Source organism: Oncorhynchus mykiss, chromosome 17 (assembly GCF_013265735.2).
Source record: "Oncorhynchus mykiss isolate Arlee chromosome 17, USDA_OmykA_1.1, whole genome shotgun sequence".
In the NCBI taxonomy this organism is placed as follows: domain Eukaryota; kingdom Metazoa; phylum Chordata; class Actinopteri; order Salmoniformes; family Salmonidae; genus Oncorhynchus; species Oncorhynchus mykiss.
This window is the reverse complement of record NC_048581.1, coordinates 50,263,327-50,282,682: the sequence shown is the minus strand read 5'-3', so window position 1 is coordinate 50,282,682 and position 19,356 is coordinate 50,263,327. Positions and strand designations below refer to the sequence as shown.

Sequence of the window (19,356 nt, the reverse complement as noted above, 5' to 3'; positions counted from 1 at the left end):
GTTTATCCCTCTGTACTGGTACAGATCTACTACTCACACCACTCCTCTCAGGATCCCTCCCCCTTGACCCATCATCCTCTACTTTCTTCACTGCCTCGCGTATGACAACTTCTGCACTACTCTAACCTGGAAACCTCAACCTGCCTCTCTCACACGGGACATTACTGATCCCCAGCCCCATGGGCACCACTACAATTAACCCATACCACTACTTTCCCCAATGTTACACATGCCTTTGTCTCATGCCCTTCTGCACAATTCTCACACCTAGGTATTTGGCATTATATTAAGATCCACATTAGCTGTTGCAAAAGCAGCAGCTACTTTTCCTGGGGTCCAAACAAAACATGAAACATAATACAGAATGACGTAATACAGATCAATTGACAAGAACAGCTCAAGGACAGAACTACATAAAACAATTTAAAGGCACACGTAGCCTACATATCAATGCATACACAAACTATCTAGGTCAAATAGGGGAGAGGCGTTGTGCCGAGAGGTGTTGCTTTATCTGTTTTTTGTTACCAGGTTTTCTGTTTATTTGAGCGATATGAGACAAAAGGGAGTTCCATGCAATTAGGGATCTATATAATACTGGACGCTTTCTTGAATTTGTTCTGGATTTGGAGACTGTGAAAATAACCCTGGTGACATGTCTGGTGAGGTAATTGTGTCAGAGCTGTGTGTAAGTTGACTATGCAAACAATTTGGGATTTTCAGGGCATTGTTTCTTATAAAAAAAAGAAGTGCTGCTGTCAGTCTCCTCAAATCTTAGCCAAGAGAGATTGGCATGCATAGTATTTATATCAGCCCTCTTAAGAACAAAATGTGTCACTCTGTTCTGGGCCAGCTGCAGCTTAACTAGGTTTTTCCTTGCAACACTGGACACGACTGGACAATAATCAAGATTAGACAAAACTAGAGCCTGCAGAACTTGCTTTTTGGAGTGTGGTGTCAAAAAAGCAGAGCATCTCTTTATTACTGCCAGACCTCTCCAGTGTGTAGGAGGATCCTCCCTCCTACACACTGATGCCACATGCCTACAAGCCTGACACCTTTTACAAGGTAATGTATTCGGCACAAATGCTGATATAGGATAATATCCTACCATCACTTTGTTGGCCAAAGATTCAACATCAAAACAGCAGACAACGACTCTTCTGTTTCTCCACTCACGCCACCCTGTCTGCGTCGCACCAAACGGCGAGCATCACAAACACTGGGAATCGTCAGCTTTCACATTTACCACTACCCCAGTAATCACTCCACTCAATGGCGCCCTTTTCTTGAGAGCAAGACAATTCACATCTCTTGCCCTCATTTGTTTAAAGTGGAGAGCCTGCTACATCTGACCAGCAGAGAACTTCGCCACACCTATCGCCTCCGATACTTTGCCCTCATTCACTTCCATTTCTCCTCGTCTTCAACTCACTCTGCTTACACTTTCTACCATTCTTCTTTAACAAACCATCTCCCTTTTTCCCGCCATTTTCAACCGACTCAAGCTCACCCTCTTCCTCCCATTCTCTCTCTTAGACCTCCTCTGCCTCTCTTTTTCCCCTCCTCCATATTCTAAGTATAACGCTCCTTATGAGAATACTGCACTTCTCCTGACGTACATCTTGTTCTTGCCTTGTCAAGGGATGCCATTTAACCGCCTGTCACAATCTCTGTACAATCAGCACGAACCCCTCGGGATGTAGCGTTTCAACAGTGTATCCCATTTAGAAAGCCTTAGTGTCCAGCCATAAACACTTCATATTTCTTATAGGCCTACACTACAGTAAGAATTAAGCATTTCCTCTCACAAAATGTTGGACCCTACTTTTTCAAAATACTATTTCAAATAAATGGCAAACATTTGGTATTGCTAAATATGCATCAAAATCATCTTGTTTTCTTAAAATGTTGATATTTACCCAATTTGTACAGTACACTCACAAAAAAAGAAAAAAAAATGGCACACTCACTGTTCATTGAGATGTTTATTAGTTGATTGTAAACATTAAGAAAATACACTTTGTAGCGTCACCCCTCTCTGAACAACCATTTCAGATATATTTAATTGGGAAAATATAGTTCAGTTGGTTTTATTGCTATAACACAGTCGTACCTTAAGGGACAATGGAGGCTCAAACCTACAGGGACGATGATAAAACCATACATAGTTACGAAAATATACACAAACCGTACATAGACACGCACATGCATAGCTTTATGCATTAACACCGGATAATAAAAACACATACGTCAGAGAAAACACACTCTGGTATATATGTTTATATGTGTAAACACTTCCTTTTAAGTGTGTGTTAAAAGGTATACGTGCATCATGACGGCCACGACTATTTTGCCACATAAACACTTCCCCTATTAGCTCTAACAGAGCCAAGTAAAAATAAACTGACACAAAGAGAGAAAGAGCTCTGATGGAGAGACACCGTACTGTGGTAACTGATAGATTTCAGACCAAAATGACCAGGGCAAAGCAATCAATCAATCTTGGTGACAAGTCCCTTAGTTAACCCCAGACTACATTTAAAAAAAACAACAACAAAAAAACTGACCAATCGAATCTTATCAATTCCTTATTATTTCCTATGAATAAATAACTACATTCCATTTCAGAGAGCCATAGCTATATAGGAAGTTAGTCAAGGCTTAGTATGTAGAAGCAGCGTGTTACAGCTTGTTATTACAGTACCATTACGTTCCATCTACAGCACAAGCAGCAGAGCAGAGTAGGAGTGGTCTGGTTGAGACAAATTTAGAGCATGTCATATTTTAGCCATACCTAGAGTGGAGGTTATTGTAGATAAAGTGTAGGGAAGAAAGCAAGGTCACAAGTAATGGCGAAAGCAAGGTAACAAGTAATGGTGAAATCAAGGTAACAAGTAATGGTGAAATCAAGGTAACAAGTAATGGTGAAAGCAAGGTAAAAAGTAATGGCGAAAGCAAGGTCACAAGTAATGGCGAAAGCAAGGTCACTAGTAATGGCGAAAGCAAGGTAACAAGTTGTGCTCAGTCAGAGAATCACAGCCATAGATTTTAAGGTAAATGAGGCTCATGTAGCAGCATTGCCATTGCAATAAATAGTGAGTACTAAACTAACCTCAAAGCCTAGAATGTATTATTGTCAGAGGTCTGGTTTCCAGGACACAGATTAAGCCTAGTTAATGTAGATTCTCCATTGAGCACGCTTTTCAATGCAGAACTTGGCTTAATCTGTGTCTAGCAAACTGGACCAGAATGTTTTGTTATCAGTATAATCACCTAATTTGTCTTTTCTTTGAACTGTCTTCGTAACATACTGTGAGGCCATGCCAGGTGGTGAGGAATAAGAGTGAGTGATCAAGACACATGAATAGACTGAAAGTAAGAAGACATATACAGCACACCAGTCCCAGGGTTACAAGACCCTCCGTTCACACCAGTCCCAGGGTTACAAGACCCTCCGTTCACACCAGTCCCAGGGTTACAAGACCCTCCGTTCACACCGCAGTTTGGTCCCTCAGTACAAGGGAGCACATTTAAAGCACAATGCAGTATGCTGTTGGGTAACTCTTCACTTGAATCCTCAGACATAAGAGCTACATAGCATTATCACAATCATGACACGAAGGACGCAATAAACCGCCGTGACAGCTGGTGCTCATGCCATCTCTTATGTCATAATGGTAAAAAGTGTGACGGAGGGTTGTAACACTCAGGAACTAAGTAGCTGACTACAGTCCTTCGTCAACCCTAGGAAGCGCCACAGTACCATCTTTCGGGAATAAAGGAGACAGACTACCGGCTCATGAGTGCACAGCACCGCTGTCATATTCAGTCGTCCTAGGTGTCTCTGATCTGAGGGAATTCCTTGTAGATCTCCTGCACTATTAGCTTATCCATCTGTTTGGCTGTGGCCCCGCCCTCGTCCGCTCCCGAGTCGTCCTCTCTTAGAATCCTTTGCAGCGCGCCCTGCAGGTCGGAGAGGCGGTGCCGGTGCTCCAGGTAGTCTGTGGAGCGCATGACGGAGTGCATGAGCGCGAGGTACTCCATTCTCAACTGGGAGGAGGAGGGAAAAAAAGAAAGAAAGTTCGGAAGGCGAAAGAGAGAGAGAGAGCGAGAGGTCATTAACACAGTCACTATACAGCAGACATTCGCTTTCCTGTTCGGGATGATGTCATGGCGAGGGTTCCTGCTGGTGTAACAGTATAACTTTAGTCCGTCCCCTCGCCCATACCCGGGCTCGAACCAGGGACCCTCTGCACACATCAACAACAGTCACCCACGAAGCATCGTTACCCATCGCTCCACAAAAGCCGCGGCCCTTGCAGAGCAAGAGGAACTACTACTTCAAGGTCTCAAAGCGAGTGACGTCACCGATTGAAACGCTATTAGCGCGCACCACCGCTAACTAGCTAGCCATTTCACATCGGTTACACTGGCTGGCCATTCGAAAGAGGCGTGGTGTGTGTGTATTAGTCTCACCTTTTCCCCAGGTGAGAGGTCAGAGATGCATCGAACAGCGATATCTATCATCACCATCATGTCCGCGCGGTAGAAGATGTTAGCAGAGTCTCTGCTGGCGAAGACATCCTGCAGGAACTTAAGAACTGAGTGTGGGGCAGGGGGAGCATGTTTAAAGACACACACAGGGTCATCTGGAGAGGAGAGAAAGACCAAGTAAGAGAGAGATAAAAAGGAAGCATAGAATGTAAAAACAGAAAACAAATGGCAAAGGAATGAGAGTAAGTTGGGGAAAAAATGATTGGATTGAAATTAAATGAATTGAATTGCATTGAATAAAATCCATGTTAACAAGTGTGTGCCTCACCTCCTCGGTTTAGTAGCAGCACTATTTTCTCAGAAAAGAGCTTCACGTTTTTCTTGATCAAAGTCTGCATTATCACGTTGCTGCTGGGCACTGAGAGAGAGACAGAACATACAGTACCCACCTTCAAATAACACACTTTACACTACCACAAATACCACACTTCGAAGGTCAAACACACACAGTTAAAGTAATTCAAAATCTTTCAAAAGAGGAATCAGGTCTCCATTATCCCAAAGCATAAAGCAGTCAATAGGGAACATTCCCGATTCACTATTCTGATAGCACATTAAAGGGGAAAGCAAGACGGAGGATTCACATTAAAGATTATACTTTGGGTTCTGACGGGGTACGACGGTTTAACTAAGCTCGTCATGAGGCGTTTACAAGTTATATTCTTCAGGAATCAATGGGTACATATGAATCACTTAGAAGTGACGTCCAAAATGGAGGCAGCAACTGCAGATGGCTAAAAACAAAAAGGTGTTTGCTCTGTTTAAAGCCTCTGTCGACTCACCTGTGAGGTGCAGGTTGAAGGCCAGGATGAGGTTGACGCAGAGGTCAGGGAGCTGTTCCGTGGGGTCAGAGGGAAGACCCTCCTCTACCACATCTAGCAGGAACTGAACAAAGCTAGCGTTTAAGTGCTCTGCGCAGGGAGGGATGGAGAGAGACAGAGAGACGCAGAGAGAGAGAGAGAGATGAGAAAATGTCAATTCTATCAATCAATCTATTCATTTTGGACTTTTGTTTCTATAGCTGATACATTTGGCTTTTATAGCAATATCGTGGTGATATTTAAGGGGGTTAGGGGATATTGCACGTACCATAGTGGTGATATGGCACCTGCTCCCCCATAGAGAAGATCATAGTCAGGACCAAGGCTGTGTAGCACATCTTCTGATGCTCTAATGAAAGAGATACAGGCACACAGACATTAATGAAGGAGATACAGGCACACACACATTAATGAAGGAGATACAGGCACACACATATTAATGAAGGAGATACAGGCACACACACATTAATGAAGGAGATACAGGCACACACACATTAATGAAGGAGATACAGGTACACACACATTAATGAAGGAGATACAGGTACACACACATTAATGAAGGAGATACAGGTACACACACGTTAATGAAGGAGATACAGGTACACACACATTCATGAAGGAGATACAGGTACACACACATTCATGAAGGAGATACAGGTACACACACATTCATGAAGGAGATACAGGTACACACACATTCATGAAGGAGATACTGGCACACACACATTCATGAAGGAGATACAGACACACACACACATTAATGAAGGAGATACAGGTACATACACATTCATGAAGGAGATACAGGCACACACACATTAATGAAGGAGATACAGGTACACACACATTAATGAAGGAGATACAGGCACACACACATTAATGAAGGAGATATAGAGGGGCACAGATATGCTGAATAATAAAGGCTGAATCAGAAAGACATAAGGAAGGACACAGAGGTCCCAAAGAGAGAGAGAAGAGAAAGAGATGGATGCCAGAGCAATAAATGGATACATTAGAGAGAGAGAGAGAGAAACAAGCAGACGGAGAGTGAGACGGAGAGAGAGAAAGGCAAAGGAAGAAAAAGAGCGAGAGAGAGAGAGGGGAGGCCTCCTCACCCTGTGTGTCAGTCTGCAGGTCTCTGGCCAGCTCCATGGGCAGGATGGAGTTGAGGAGGGTGGAGATGAGGGCAGAGTCCAGGCTACACATCGCCCCAAACACCTTGAGCAACAGCAGGCGTAGAGACACTCGGTGCTCCTGCACAGTGGCACACAGGAAGTAACACACATCGCTTACAACGTGCCAGTGAGACGTCACTCAATCTATGATAATGAAGTACATTCCTAGCACCAACAACACATTTAACAATAGTGTGGTCCTCTTGGGTGGGCAACAGGAGAACAGTAGCGACGGTGGTGGAGTAGAATCTCTTACCATCTGATAGTAGGACACTAGTGACAGCACTGGCTCAGAGTGGTTGACCCTGCACATCCTCTTACACACCACTGGATCTGCATCCGTCTGGACGGACACACACACACACACACATAAACACACACACGTCCTTAGATCCAACAATTACCAAAGGTCTCAGTGGTCCTCTCACATCAAACCCCAACAGGTAATCAAGGAAAGTGTTTGGCTCCGTCCCAAGCAGAACCCTATTCTCCATATAGTGCGCTAAACAGGAAATAGGGTGCCTTTTTGGGGACACACCCTATCCAGGTGCCAACTGTCCCCGAGTTCACATGTCTCACCAGTATCTTCAGCAGCTCCTCCAGGTAACATGCGATGAGGGAGTGGTCTTCGTAAAGGGCCCAGCTGCGCTGCTGAGAGTCGTCAACGTGACGGGCGAGGTCGCCTAAGATGACCTCCAGGCGCTGTTCATCGTGACACACTTGTCCCTGTGGCAACGCAGATCTCTGATCCTACAGGGAGAGGTCAGGGGGGTATGTTACGTGCAATCTGGAATCGTGGAATCTGTTTGAGCTGACAGAGCCACTTCGGATGGAAACATTGTCACAGTTATAGTCGGTATAAAGAGCATTGTAGTTTTCAGACTTTTCCGGGTTTCTTTGTGTACAGTTTCTCGTTTGACAACGTCACTTCCTAGAGCAGGGGTCGTCAACTAGATTTCAGCCGCAGGTGTTTTCTTGAGTGAATGGTCAGGGGGCCGGTATATAATTTACAGTTCATTTGTAGACCGCAAATTGACGGCAAGAAGCCCAAACATAAATAATATTTGACCCAAACGTAATAATTTGATACAACAGTAGCTAAGATGGGGAGAAGTCTGTCCACAATGAAGCCCTACTCTGCCTTCTTAACAACACTATCAACAAGGCAGGTCCTACAGGCCCTAGTTTTGTCGCACCGGGACTACTGTTCAGTAGTATGGTCAGGCGCCACAAAGAGGGACTTAGGAAAATTACAATTGGCTCAGAACAGGGCAGCATGGCTGACCTTTAAACGTACATGAAGAGCTAACATTAATAATATGCATGTAAATTTCTCATGGCTCAAAATGGAGGAGAGATTGACTTCATCACTCCTTGTTTTAGTAAGAAGTGTTGACATGCTGAATGCACAGAGGTGTCTGTCTAAACTACTCGCACACAGCTGCATACCCCACAAAACATGCCACCAGAGGTTTCTTCACAGTCCCCAAGTACAGGATCTGGGGGGCGCACAGTACTACATAGAGCAGTTGAATCAGATTTCAAAAACAGATAAAAATACACCTTATAGAACAGCGAGGACTGTGAAGAGACACACATACACAGGATACGACACACGCTCTACAGTACACACACATACACATGGATTTTGTATTGTAGATATGTGATAGTAGAGTAGTGGCCTGAGGGAACACACTTAATGTGTTGTGAAAAGTGTTATGAAATGTAATGTCATGTAATATATTTTTTCTTGTATATAACTGCCTTAATGTTGCTGGACCACAGGAAGAGGGAGCCTTAATACAAATCTTGCTTACATTTGTATAGGATCACATATAATCTCTATTATTACTTTGGAACAGATTTCTAAAATTATAATCAGTTTGAGCTGATTTGCTGGTGTTTTTACAGTCTTTTATGTCCAACAATAAAAACAAATATATATATATTATTTTTTTTAAATGACTCTGAAAACTTAAAATCATTGCAGCCCAAATTCGGTCAGAGGGCTGCCAGTTGGAGAACCCTGTTCTGGAAGGTGTGGTTATAACACATTCCTAAAATTGAAATTCCATATATTGGAGAAAGTTAGTTGACATCCTACAACTACACGGTTACGTGACTGACCTTGCTCTCTACCAATGAGAGGAGGACCTTCTCTAAGGCAGAGGAGGCTTGAGGAAGGGTGGTCTGCAGGTGACCCACGACCACACCCACCGCCACCCGAGACAGCTCGTAACTCAGGCCCGTGTTGCTCCGAACCAGCTCAATAAGCTCCGCCCCTGTTGTCCCGGGAACAGGCTCTGAGTGAGAGGGGCTTCCGGGGGTGCTTTCAGCGACAGAGGGCGGGGCAAGAGGCCAGTCGGTTTCTGTTTGGTCCTCGGTGCTGGGCTGTGGTGGTGGAGTGGGCTGTGGTGGTGGAGTGGGCTGTGGTGGTGGAGGTTGGGGGGCATGGCCCTTCTTTGAGGGAACTGGCTGGGGAGAGGGGGTAGAGGGGGGCAGGTCGTCTGGAGGATGGGGTGGGGGCTTCACACGGCTTGGCACTGGGGGCGGGGTGCTGGCAACGCTTGTCAGGCTGACATCAGAGGACACCACCGAGTGGGAGGAGACAGAGTCCAGGGAGGCGGAGCTGACAGAGGGGGACAGGCCAGTCCCGGCAGGAGGGGTAGGGCCAGGAGGAGGAGGAATGGAAAATTCTGCTGAGAAAGAGAGAACAAGGAAAACTAAGGAAGTGCGGGAGAGGATAGAGTCAGTGTAGAAGTAATGTTGCAGTAGACTGCATGAGTAGTGTATATATGTGTGTGTGTGTGTGTGTGCGCTTGTGTGTGTGCGGATAGAAGATGAGTAGCTCTGTGTCTCCATTGTGATGGTGAGACAGTCACCTGGGCGTCGGCTGGCTCTTTGTTTCTCAGGAGGGGGAGGGGTTATGGGTGCTGCACGGCGGGGCTGAGGAGGCACCTGCAAGAGAGGAGAGTAAATCAGAGTAAATATCAGGATATTTATGTACATGCACTTGTCTCAGGTTCCTCAAAAAATGGACTATGAAGTATTCTTGCTCAGGTGTGTACGAATACTAGTCTGCAATACCTGGTAAAGCCCTTGAACATTGTCGGTACTCTCTGACAGGGTGCGGCTGACACCATTGGGTGGTTGAGGGGTGTGGCTGAGGGACAGTTCGCTGGTAGATGAGGGCAGGCCCTGCTTGTGACTGGATGGAGTTGGACTTCGCCTTGACAGGGTCTCCTTCCTGTGATGGATCAACTTCCTGTTCCAGACAGACACAAAGAGAGAGAGAGACAGTAGCTATGTCTGAAACGGCATTTAATACTACTAAAATAGTGGACCAGGCTATATAATGAATAGGGAGCTATTTCAGATGCAGCTTATGAAGAGAACTCATCACGATGCAGAAGATGCACCAATCAGGAACCTGCAGTATGACAATTCTACATAGTGACCATTCAATATCTGACAACATGAGACTAGTTTGCATGCGTGGTTGTGTATGGTATAACAATAGGAGCAGGGCCGTGCACAGACCTTTTCAGGGGACAGGTGCTCTGAAATGCCTCTGTAACCAAAACATTTTTTTTGTTTTAACTTAGGCCAATTTATTTCTGCAACACACTCACTCATCATCACAAATTTTTATCAAGCTAGTTACACTGCCTCCTAAAGACATTATTGACATTGTGAAAAAAAGGGTGGGCTCACTTACGGAAAAACACATGTATTTGACGTGTACACATGTGTAGTGTTCCAAAAACAGATGTTTTCATGTGATCTTGCGTGAAGTTAATATGATAGCATGTGACAAAATGTCATGCAACGTGATAACATGAAACTACACGTGAAAGCGGGCCTGATTTCATGTGAAATCATGTGATTTTCCACACGTAAAATCATGTGGGTTTTCTGTAAAGTCCATCAGCTGATCATGACGTTGAAGACTGATGTAAATCTGCTAGTTAGCTAGCTTGATTTATTTTACTGATTGTGATTTACCTCTGTGTCATTTAGAAAGACATTCCACTCCAGCACAAGAAATAGGATTTTGACACCCACCATCTCAGATTGTTCTAAAATAATTTCTGTAGTTAGAAACAGATAAGGCTAGAATTCCTGCAACATTATTTTGTTGAAATATATTTTGATCTCTGAGAAATTAAGCTAACTGATTTCACACAAATTGGCCCTTTTCATTTATAGAATTTCTAATAAATATAGTAACTAACATCCGATTTGGACAAAAATTATTCCTAACAAATAAGTGAGACATGAGTGAGACCAAAAAAAATGCCAAAAGCCACCCACGGACCCATCACACCCCACACCAAGCCCACCCTAACGGCAAGTATACAGTATAAGTTCTCTATGTTTGACAAGTAGTATAAAGCTGTGGCTTGGTGTATTGTTTATTCATACTACACTGACCAAAAATAACAATTCAACATGTAAAGTGCTGGTCCCATGTTTCATGAGCTGAAATAAAATATCCCAGAAATGTTCCATACGCACAAAAAAGTGTATTCTTCTCAAATTTTACATCTCTGTTCGTGAGCATTTCTTCTTTGCCAAAATAATCCACCAACCAGACAGGTGTGGCATATCAAGAAGCTGATTAAACAGCATGATCATTACACAAGTGCACCTTGTGCTGGGGACAATACAATTCCTTTCTAAAATGTGCCGCTTTGTGACACAACGCCGAAGATGTCTTAAGTTTTGAGGAAGTGTGAAATTGGCATGCTGACTGCAGGAATGTCCACCAGAGCTGTGCCAGAGAATTGTATGTTAATTTCTCTACCATTTGCCGTCTAAAACCTTGTTTTAGAGAATTTGGCAGTACGTCTAACCAGCCGTCGTGTGGGCGAGCAGTTTGGACAAACTGAATTGCATTCATGGAGGACTGGCTTGACTTGACGAGGATGACCACACAATTTATTTTCTACATGAGCAAAAGCTTTTGGTTTTCTACCCAATGTTGCAAAAAAAAAAATTGTGATCTACTTGATAAATACAAGAGACCAGTAAAATTAATAAAAGGGTGTGGCAGTTGCAGGAACAGCAGCATCTAGTGGGCAAAACGGTGTACTTTCACTAATTTATGAGGGGAAATGCAAGCGACTTCAATGGCTAATTTCTCTGAACGTGGGGTATACTAGCCGTTGGGGTAGGCTTGGTGTGGGGGGTCCGTGCATGACTTCATTGTTATGAAGAGGTTTGTTCCAAATCGGATGTTAGGTACTATATTTATTGAATATTATATGAATCCTATCAATTGAAATGTCCAATTTGGGTTCAATCAATTAGCTTAGTTCAAATTGTCTTATCTGTTTCTAACTACATAAACAATTTCAGAACAATCTGAAATGGTGTCATGACTTGCTGAAATGACATGAAACGACTTGACGATGACTTGCGGGCAGTGGGTTCCGAACAAAAATGACCAAAACATTTTTGAAAAAATATAAAACACTTTCGGGGGAATTTTACTACCCCCGAAAAGGGCTCTTTGGAGCCTGGAAGGGCAAAGGGGCATGTGCTCTGCACAGGTAGAGCCCGATCTGTGCACGTGCCTGAATGGGAAAATGTGTGTGTGTGTATGCTAATGTTGCACTCACTGTAGCACGTCTCGCTGCTCCAGGTTGTATTTGCCCCCGTTCTTCATGGCCACGTTATGGATCCCTTCGATGGCCCTGTCGATAGACTGTAACACTTCATCCTGCTCCGGAGCCTGACGAACAGAGGAAAGGAGGGCAGGGAGAGAGGTTGAAAGAGAGTGAAATGTTCATAATCAGCATTCATTATTATGAAACTGGAAACAAAAACAAACAAAACATTTGGCTGGAAGGCAAAATGGGACTCCGGGCAGAAAATCTGGGACAGCACAGTTATCTAACCAAAATCAAACCCTCTTGAACAGGAACATACCTACTACACGACCCAGGCAGGGACACACTCAGACAGACACAGCAAATCCCTCTGCAGCCAGATAATCCACACTGAATATCGATCTGTTTCAGCATGGTTTCATTTGACGGATTAGTCAGGTGAAATTTCAGCAAAACACACTCAGAAACAAGCAGTTCATACTGACTCAATAAAAGTGCATTGGAGCATCCATCTGTGTGGCTATTTTGATGTGATATGAAAGTAAAGGGCTTTATGTTTCTAGAACCGTATCTCAGTAGAGAATTGATTCACGTTTAGATGGAGCATTTGGCTAAGGAAGAAAAAAATCCCCATCAAAATCCGTCAGTTTAAGCTAGAGACATATGCGTCTCAATCTACTGCATCTGCCAATGCCGGCCTTCCGCATCTGCGGTCGAAGTTGGCCGAGCTACACCGGTGTTTGCCAGACCATGAGACCAGTGCCGATTTTAGCATGTAAATCTTGGTGGGGCAAACAAACAAAAACATTTTGGGGGGATGCGTGCCAGCAAAGCCACTACACAACACAACACTAAACAATACATGAATTGCACTATAACAGTGACAAACGGTGCCCACTAACTGTTAGGACCTACATAATGCTGTCCCAACACATTACCACTGCTATACCTGGCTATCAGCGGAGCCTTGTCTGGCAGCGAAACAGTTAATTTAGACTAATTTACTTTAAAAAAAAACATAGCTGATATGGTTGACTTGCTTAAACAAATGTGGTTTCTACTGACAATTCAAATGTACAAACTATGGCATAAGGGAACGATGAGCGGATAAGAGGCAACACGTAACTTCAATTAAGACATTAATGAGCGAGCTAGGAGGGACGTAGTCAATATAACTAACTATATGTTCAGCACTTTTGAAATGTACAGCAACAGAATTCATAACATCGGCGTTCTTACAGTGTTCTCCTAGTACACCAAGTCAGAGCCATATGATAAATAAAGGGGGCATATAAGCAGACAATGAAAGCTCTTACAATATTCACTGATTACATTTCTCTAAAACAGGTTATAGGCTGCATGTGCACCACCAAGTCTGAACAATAGGCAGAATTAAGTAGTATTACTTTCTTAGCTACAGTATACATTTCTCCCTGGCATATTACATAATTTATGCAGCAGCATACAACACATTTTTGGACTCGCCTTGTTGTGCTGTGCTTACTTAAACAGGACAGTGGCGCAGCGGTCCTTTGTGGGCAAATTTAGCCATCAAAGTCTGGCATTCTCTGGATTTTTGGGTGGGAACTCGGGAAAAAAACAAGGTCGAATCAGGATGACATCAGTTATCTTCAGGTCGTAGCTCTAGAGGCCCGAGTTCCCGATTTACAGTTGGATGACCATTCAAAACGTACTTTCCCAATCAGAGAGAGTTTTTCGGGGGAGTTCCCAGTTGTCTTGAACTCACTGAAGTCAGATTTTTCAGTTCAGAGTCAACAGTTGTTTTGAGCGCGGCTGAAATCATGCTGGATTGATAGCACGGCCAATGTTGAATGTTTAGCATTTTAAACTTGGAAAAGAGACCAGTAAACCCAGATTTGGGACCACACATCCACTCCACTGAATAGCAGGCTAGTGATTGCATTGCAATGCTTCCTTACAAACCACTCATTGTTGAATTTGCGATTTTCAACTTATTGTGTAATGTTTATGTCCAATGGCTGATGAGCACTGATGAGTTTTATCTATAATTTTTCTTCATATGACATGATTAAAAAAGATTTGTCAATAGATTGTTGACTTGACTGATAATGATGACTGCTAACTAAGATTTTGAAAGTATGATGTTAACATCGGTCCAATCAAAGCTACAGCAGATATAACATGATTTGACATTTTATCTTTATCAGCCTTCTTGGATGGTCACTTCTAATGTAACTATGGCAGCACCCAAGGGGCTTGAATTTTCGAGGTCTACCCTTAGATTTGGAAGTGAGGTAGTGTCCCCATGAGTGACAGAACACTGAGCATCTAGAGAACATTACCTCTACGCTCTGTATTTTCAGCTGGCTGCTCCACAACCATAGAAAGCACTGAGCTAGGCTGAAACACCTACCTTACTCAAGAAAGCAAAAAAGAGACCATGTTTGTATGGAGGGTTTATAAACTCAATTATTCCAAAAATATTGTTATGAATTGAACTTAAATTAAATCAGTTGACTCTTCACATGGGATGATTTCACTGAACAACAAAAGAAAGGGAATATTGAATGATCCCCAATGATCTGTCACATCTCCCAAAAACATTTTCAACATAGATATGTAAAATGATAGTCTAGAAACTAAAGCTATGGTTGTCTTCCTCTCAGGCTTCCATGTATTCTCCCTGGACCTTCTCAATGTCCACCTCTTGAACATCAGACTCTGAGGCCCCATCTTCACTGTCACTTTCCAACCTTGTTGAGGCTGGCTCGTTGTCAGGTTCAAAAAGCCTGAAACTTGCCTGGATGCCCACCAATTTTCACCCCTTGTATTGGTTAGCCTGTTGCATGCTTTGGTGTGTGTGTTCCCAAACAAGGACCAGTTGCGCTCTGAGGCGGCTGATGTTGGTGGGATTTGGAGGATGATGGAGGCAACAGGGGAAAGAGCCTCAGATCCACAAAGTCCCTTCCACCAGGTGGCTGATGAGATATGTTGGCACAACTGCCATATTGCATCTCCATCCCAAAGCCCTTGCTTGGAAGTGTACGTTGCCAGACTGCCAAGAATCTTACCCTTATCCAGGCCAAGGAGGCAAGACACGGTAGTGATGACACTATAGGCCTTGTTGATCTCTGCACCAGACAGGATGCTCTTGCCAGCATACTTGGTGTCCAACATGTACGCTGCGGTATGTATGGGCTTCAGGCAAAAGTCTTCATGCTTTTTGGTGTATTTCAGAACTGCAGTTTCCTCTGCTTGGAGCAACAGTGAAGTGGGCAGGGCAGTACAGATTTATTATCTTACATCTGCAAGCAAAGTCTAAACATCAGATAGGATGGAATTGTCTCCCTCAATCCGTGCAATGGCTACTGCTATAGGTTTCACGAGTTTCAGGCTGATTCCCACTCTCTCCCAAAATACATCATCCAGAAGGATCCTCTTGATGGGGCTTGTCCATATCGGCAGACTGTGATATGGCCATTTCTTGGAAAGACTCCTTCCCCTCCAGGAGACTGTCAAACATGATGACAACACCACCCCAACGGGTGTTGCTGGACAGCTTCAATGTGGTGCTCTTATACTTCTCGCTTTGCTGCTATAACTTGATGACCCTTCACATACATAACCATTTCCTTGGCTCTCTTGTAGAGTGTATCCATTGTTTTCAGTGCCATGATGTCCTTGATGAGCAGATTCAATGCATGAGCAGCACAGCCAATGGTTATGATGTGATGGTAGGACTCCTCCACTTTAGACCAAGCAGCCTTCATGTTCGCAGCATTGTCTGTCACCAGTGGAAATACCTTCTGTGGTCCAAGGTCATTGATAACTGCCTTCAGCTCATCTGCAATGTTGAGACCAGTGTGTCTGTTGTCCCTTGTGTCTGTGCTCTTGTAGAATACTTGAGGGGTGGAGATGATGTAGTTAATTATTCCTTGCCCACGAACATTCGACACCCATCAGAGATGATTGCAATACAGTCTGCTTTCTCTATTATTTGCTTGACCTTCACTTGAACTCTGTTGAACTCTGCATCCAGCAGAGTAGATAAAGCATGCATGGTTGGAGGGGTGTATGCTGGGACGAAGAAAATTCAGAAATCTCTTCCAATACACATTGCCTGTGAGCATCATGGGTGAACCAGTTGCATACACAGCTCGAGCAAGACATTCATCAGCATTTCTCTGACTACGTTCCTCCATTGAGTCAAAAAACCTTCTGATTCCAGGAGGACAGTGAGCTGTTGCTATTGATAAGGCGTCTGATTCATCATTTTCACCTCGAATAGAAGTAGAGGGACTTTTGTCAGAGGTTGCTTGTTGTGAGCGCTGAGGGAACTTTATGCACTTGGCAAGATGTGTTGCATTCTTCACATATGATTTGGCACAGTATTTGCAAATGCACACAGCTTTTACTTCTACATTAGCTGCAGTGAAATGTATCCAAACATCAGATAGTGCCTGTGGCATTTCCTGTAAAGATTAGGAAAACATTTGTAAAAAAAAAAAAGCAATTACAATTCCATGTACAGATAAATAGTTAGCCGTTAGATTAAACAACTCCTTTGTAAGATAAATGTTTTAAAATGAAACATGTATGGAAACAGGTGAATTAACACTCCTCAGTTAGCAGGCTCAAGCAAGCTAAAACCCACATGGTAGCAAAAACCAACTAGCAGAAATTGTTAACAAGCTAGAAATTATTTAAACACACTTTGCTATAGGCTACTATTTACTAGTTAACAAAAACATATGTATGCCATAAATATATTTACCCCACCCAGTCTTGTAATCAAAACTTACCAGAAAGCATGTAGTCCTTGGCTCAGACAGTGTAGTACAGTGTGGGCTCAATAGCATCTCATTAGTGTGCAAGATCTTGAGAATCAGTTGTACATGTGATGGAAGAATGCACTGTGCATGTAGAGGGTTGCAATTCCATTGAATTGGGGATAGTTTAACCAAAATATGCCCCAAGACCTAGAATTGCCTTATGTGTATACCACAAAAAAGGTTCACTGCTATAAGCTCATTTTTTTTGATGAATTTAAGCAAAATTCCTGGGCTTAAATTTCCGGAAATTTACAGGATAGTTTCCGACCCTTTGCAACCCTAAATATGACTCCACTGTGGAAAGGGGACACTCTCACAAACACGATGGTGTAACCCATACAAATGAATGGAATTATGGAGGTAGGTTTGTGTCAACAAAAATAAGAGGTTAAATATGTATCTGAAAAAACAAAAAATATTTCCTGAGCCATTAATGAATGTGTTATTCAATGCATTTCTACTGGCTAAAGTAGTAGTTTTTCTTATACCTAAATGGGTCATAAAGTTCAGTTTTTTAAGGAGCAACGGTAGGCTCCTTAAGAGTATATCTCGGGCTAATGGATGCATGCATGAATCTGTGAGAGTAGCTGTATTCTGTCACAATCTAAGCATAGCTCTAACTCAGGGGTTCGCAAACGTTTTCACTAGGGGCCCCCCTTCCAGCATTGGGGAACATCTCACGTCCCACCTGCCGCGCACGTGCCACATCTATTTTTATGGGCACAAGCACTGTTCATGACACAAACTGTGCACACCTCTCTTGTTAGTGGAGAACATTTAGCAGGTTCTGTACTGTATTTGCTCTAATCTCACATCAATCACGAGATCTGAGATGCGCGTGACACACAAATGACAGACGCTGCGCCACATTTTCATGCAATTTTGGCTTATGTCGCAACGACCCCTGCGGTGCACACCCAGATGGCATTGCGAACTTGCCAAGCCTCTCTGAGCCTCTCTCATTAACCCATTTGAAACATTTTGATTTATTCTAAACATATTTTTGTTAACATGTAAACGTTAGCATAGCGTATTGAATGTGGAAAATACTGTTTAATAATGCAACAAAAAGTCTAGTATGATAATGTTTACATTCTGCTTTACTCATTTCATATGTATGTACTGAATTCTATTGTACTGTATTTTAGTCAATGCCACTCCGGCATTACTCGTCCTAATATTTATATATTTCTTAATTCCATTATTTTACTTTTAGATTTCTGTGTATTGTTATGATTTGTTAGATATTACTGCACGGTTTGAGGTAGGAACACAAGCATTTCGCTACACCCGCAATAAAATCTGCTAAATATGTGTATGTGACCAATAAAATTTGATTTGATTCATGAGAAACAACTGAGGCACAGGCAATGCAGTAGAGCAAAATTCTCCCATTCAGGGAGAACTGTCACATGAAAGCCACAAAAGTAACTGAAGTAAGGTCTATTGGAATGCACGCACCAATTGGACCTTGCCCCCCTCGTTCAATTCTCGGTGGTCCACTCTTTTTTATCATGCTAACAAGCTAGCATGGAGGACCTGCTTGTCAAAATCCACGTCCCACTTTCACTAATCGAGAAAGTGAAAATCCGTTAAATTAAACCTACCTGAATCCTTTCAATGTAAGAAGCGGGAACGTAGCCGGTTTCGCCCGAACTGCAGCGCGATCCGAGCCACCAGTGTTTGTTGCTGCGTTCCAGGATCAGAAAGCCCTCCCCGGCCCCGAAGTGGAGCGAGTTGGGCTCCGCGGATCGGAAAGCATACAGAGACCGATACATAGTTATTCTGTTTTAAATCCCTTGTAATTCCTAAAAACACCGATATGACTGTTTCAGAAAATGCACAATTAGCTGGTTCAGTAAATAACTGATGTACCCAGTCTAAGGTAATTTTAAATAGATATTTACGACTTCGCGAATGATTCTCCTACTTTCTATTTACATTGTAAAATCCAATTTGCGACTTGACCGTTTCAAGCTTGTCCCGAAAACACAGTAGGGGGCGCGCACGCACCCACGCAGAATAACACACAAGCGGGCACGCCTCTTTGGTATTCAGGCGAATTCATCAATGGCTGAGGACGAGAAGCCTCCTCCGACAGCTATCGTTCTTTGTTGTTTTGCAATATAATTCCACCGTATGCAAGCTTGCTTCACATGTGTATCAGATATAGGGCCATAATTATGACTGTCCATCCTATCATGTTCCATTGGAGGACATGATTGGAAACTATTTCCCAATTATAAATATATACTTTTTTATGTGCTTTATAATGATTTTGTTGTTTTACCACATGCAAGTAATGTTCCTCCCCTGCCATTGATACAATTAATCACTGATTTCTAGAATGTATCTACACAAGACCCGTTACATTATA

General features: G+C 43.1%; 1 protein-coding gene across 3 annotated transcripts; it reads right to left on the bottom strand.

Moving 5' to 3' along the window:
• Positions 1-1,973: 1,973 nt before the first annotated feature.
• On the bottom strand, positions 1,974-19,336 carry LOC110494960 (NCK-interacting protein with SH3 domain). 3 transcript variants are annotated; one of them, XM_036948192.1, is made up of 13 exons: positions 18,587-19,336; positions 12,175-12,287; positions 9,638-9,815; positions 9,433-9,508; positions 8,678-9,246; positions 7,130-7,300; positions 6,738-6,893; positions 6,491-6,629; positions 5,647-5,727; positions 5,340-5,468; positions 4,826-4,915; positions 4,480-4,652; positions 1,974-4,053 (listed from the first exon to the last, which is right to left on the bottom strand). In XM_036948192.1, exons 1-13 carry the CDS (start codon positions 18,755-18,757, stop codon positions 3,838-3,840), a joined length of 2,262 nt encoding a protein of 753 aa, XP_036804087.1. In that variant the 5' UTR covers positions 18,758-19,336; the 3' UTR covers positions 1,974-3,837. The 3 variants fall into 3 exon arrangements, with proteins under 3 accessions (XP_036804087.1, XP_036804086.1, XP_036804088.1); XM_036948191.1 differs by having other exon boundaries at positions 8,678-9,249; positions 18,587-19,335; XM_036948193.1 differs by having other exon boundaries at positions 6,807-6,893; positions 8,678-9,249; positions 18,587-19,329.
• Between the last annotated feature and the right edge of the window lie 20 nt (positions 19,337-19,356).

What these genes read in the sequence shown, in the direction of transcription:
- LOC110494960 (XM_036948191.1), bottom strand. Translation starts at nt 18,757, where the DNA reads ATGTATCGGTCTCTGTATGCTTTCCGATCCGCGGAGCCCAACTCGCTC. An exon ending in CTTACATTGAAAGGATTCAG is followed by an intron (nt 12,288 to 18,586) that starts GTAGGTTTAATT and finishes TCTGTTCGTCAG; the next exon opens with GCTCCGGAGCAGGATGAAGT. An exon ending in ACCTCTCACCTGGGGAAAAG is followed by an intron (nt 4,054 to 4,479) that starts GTGAGACTAATA and finishes TCCTCCTCCCAG; the next exon opens with TTGAGAATGGAGTACCTCGC.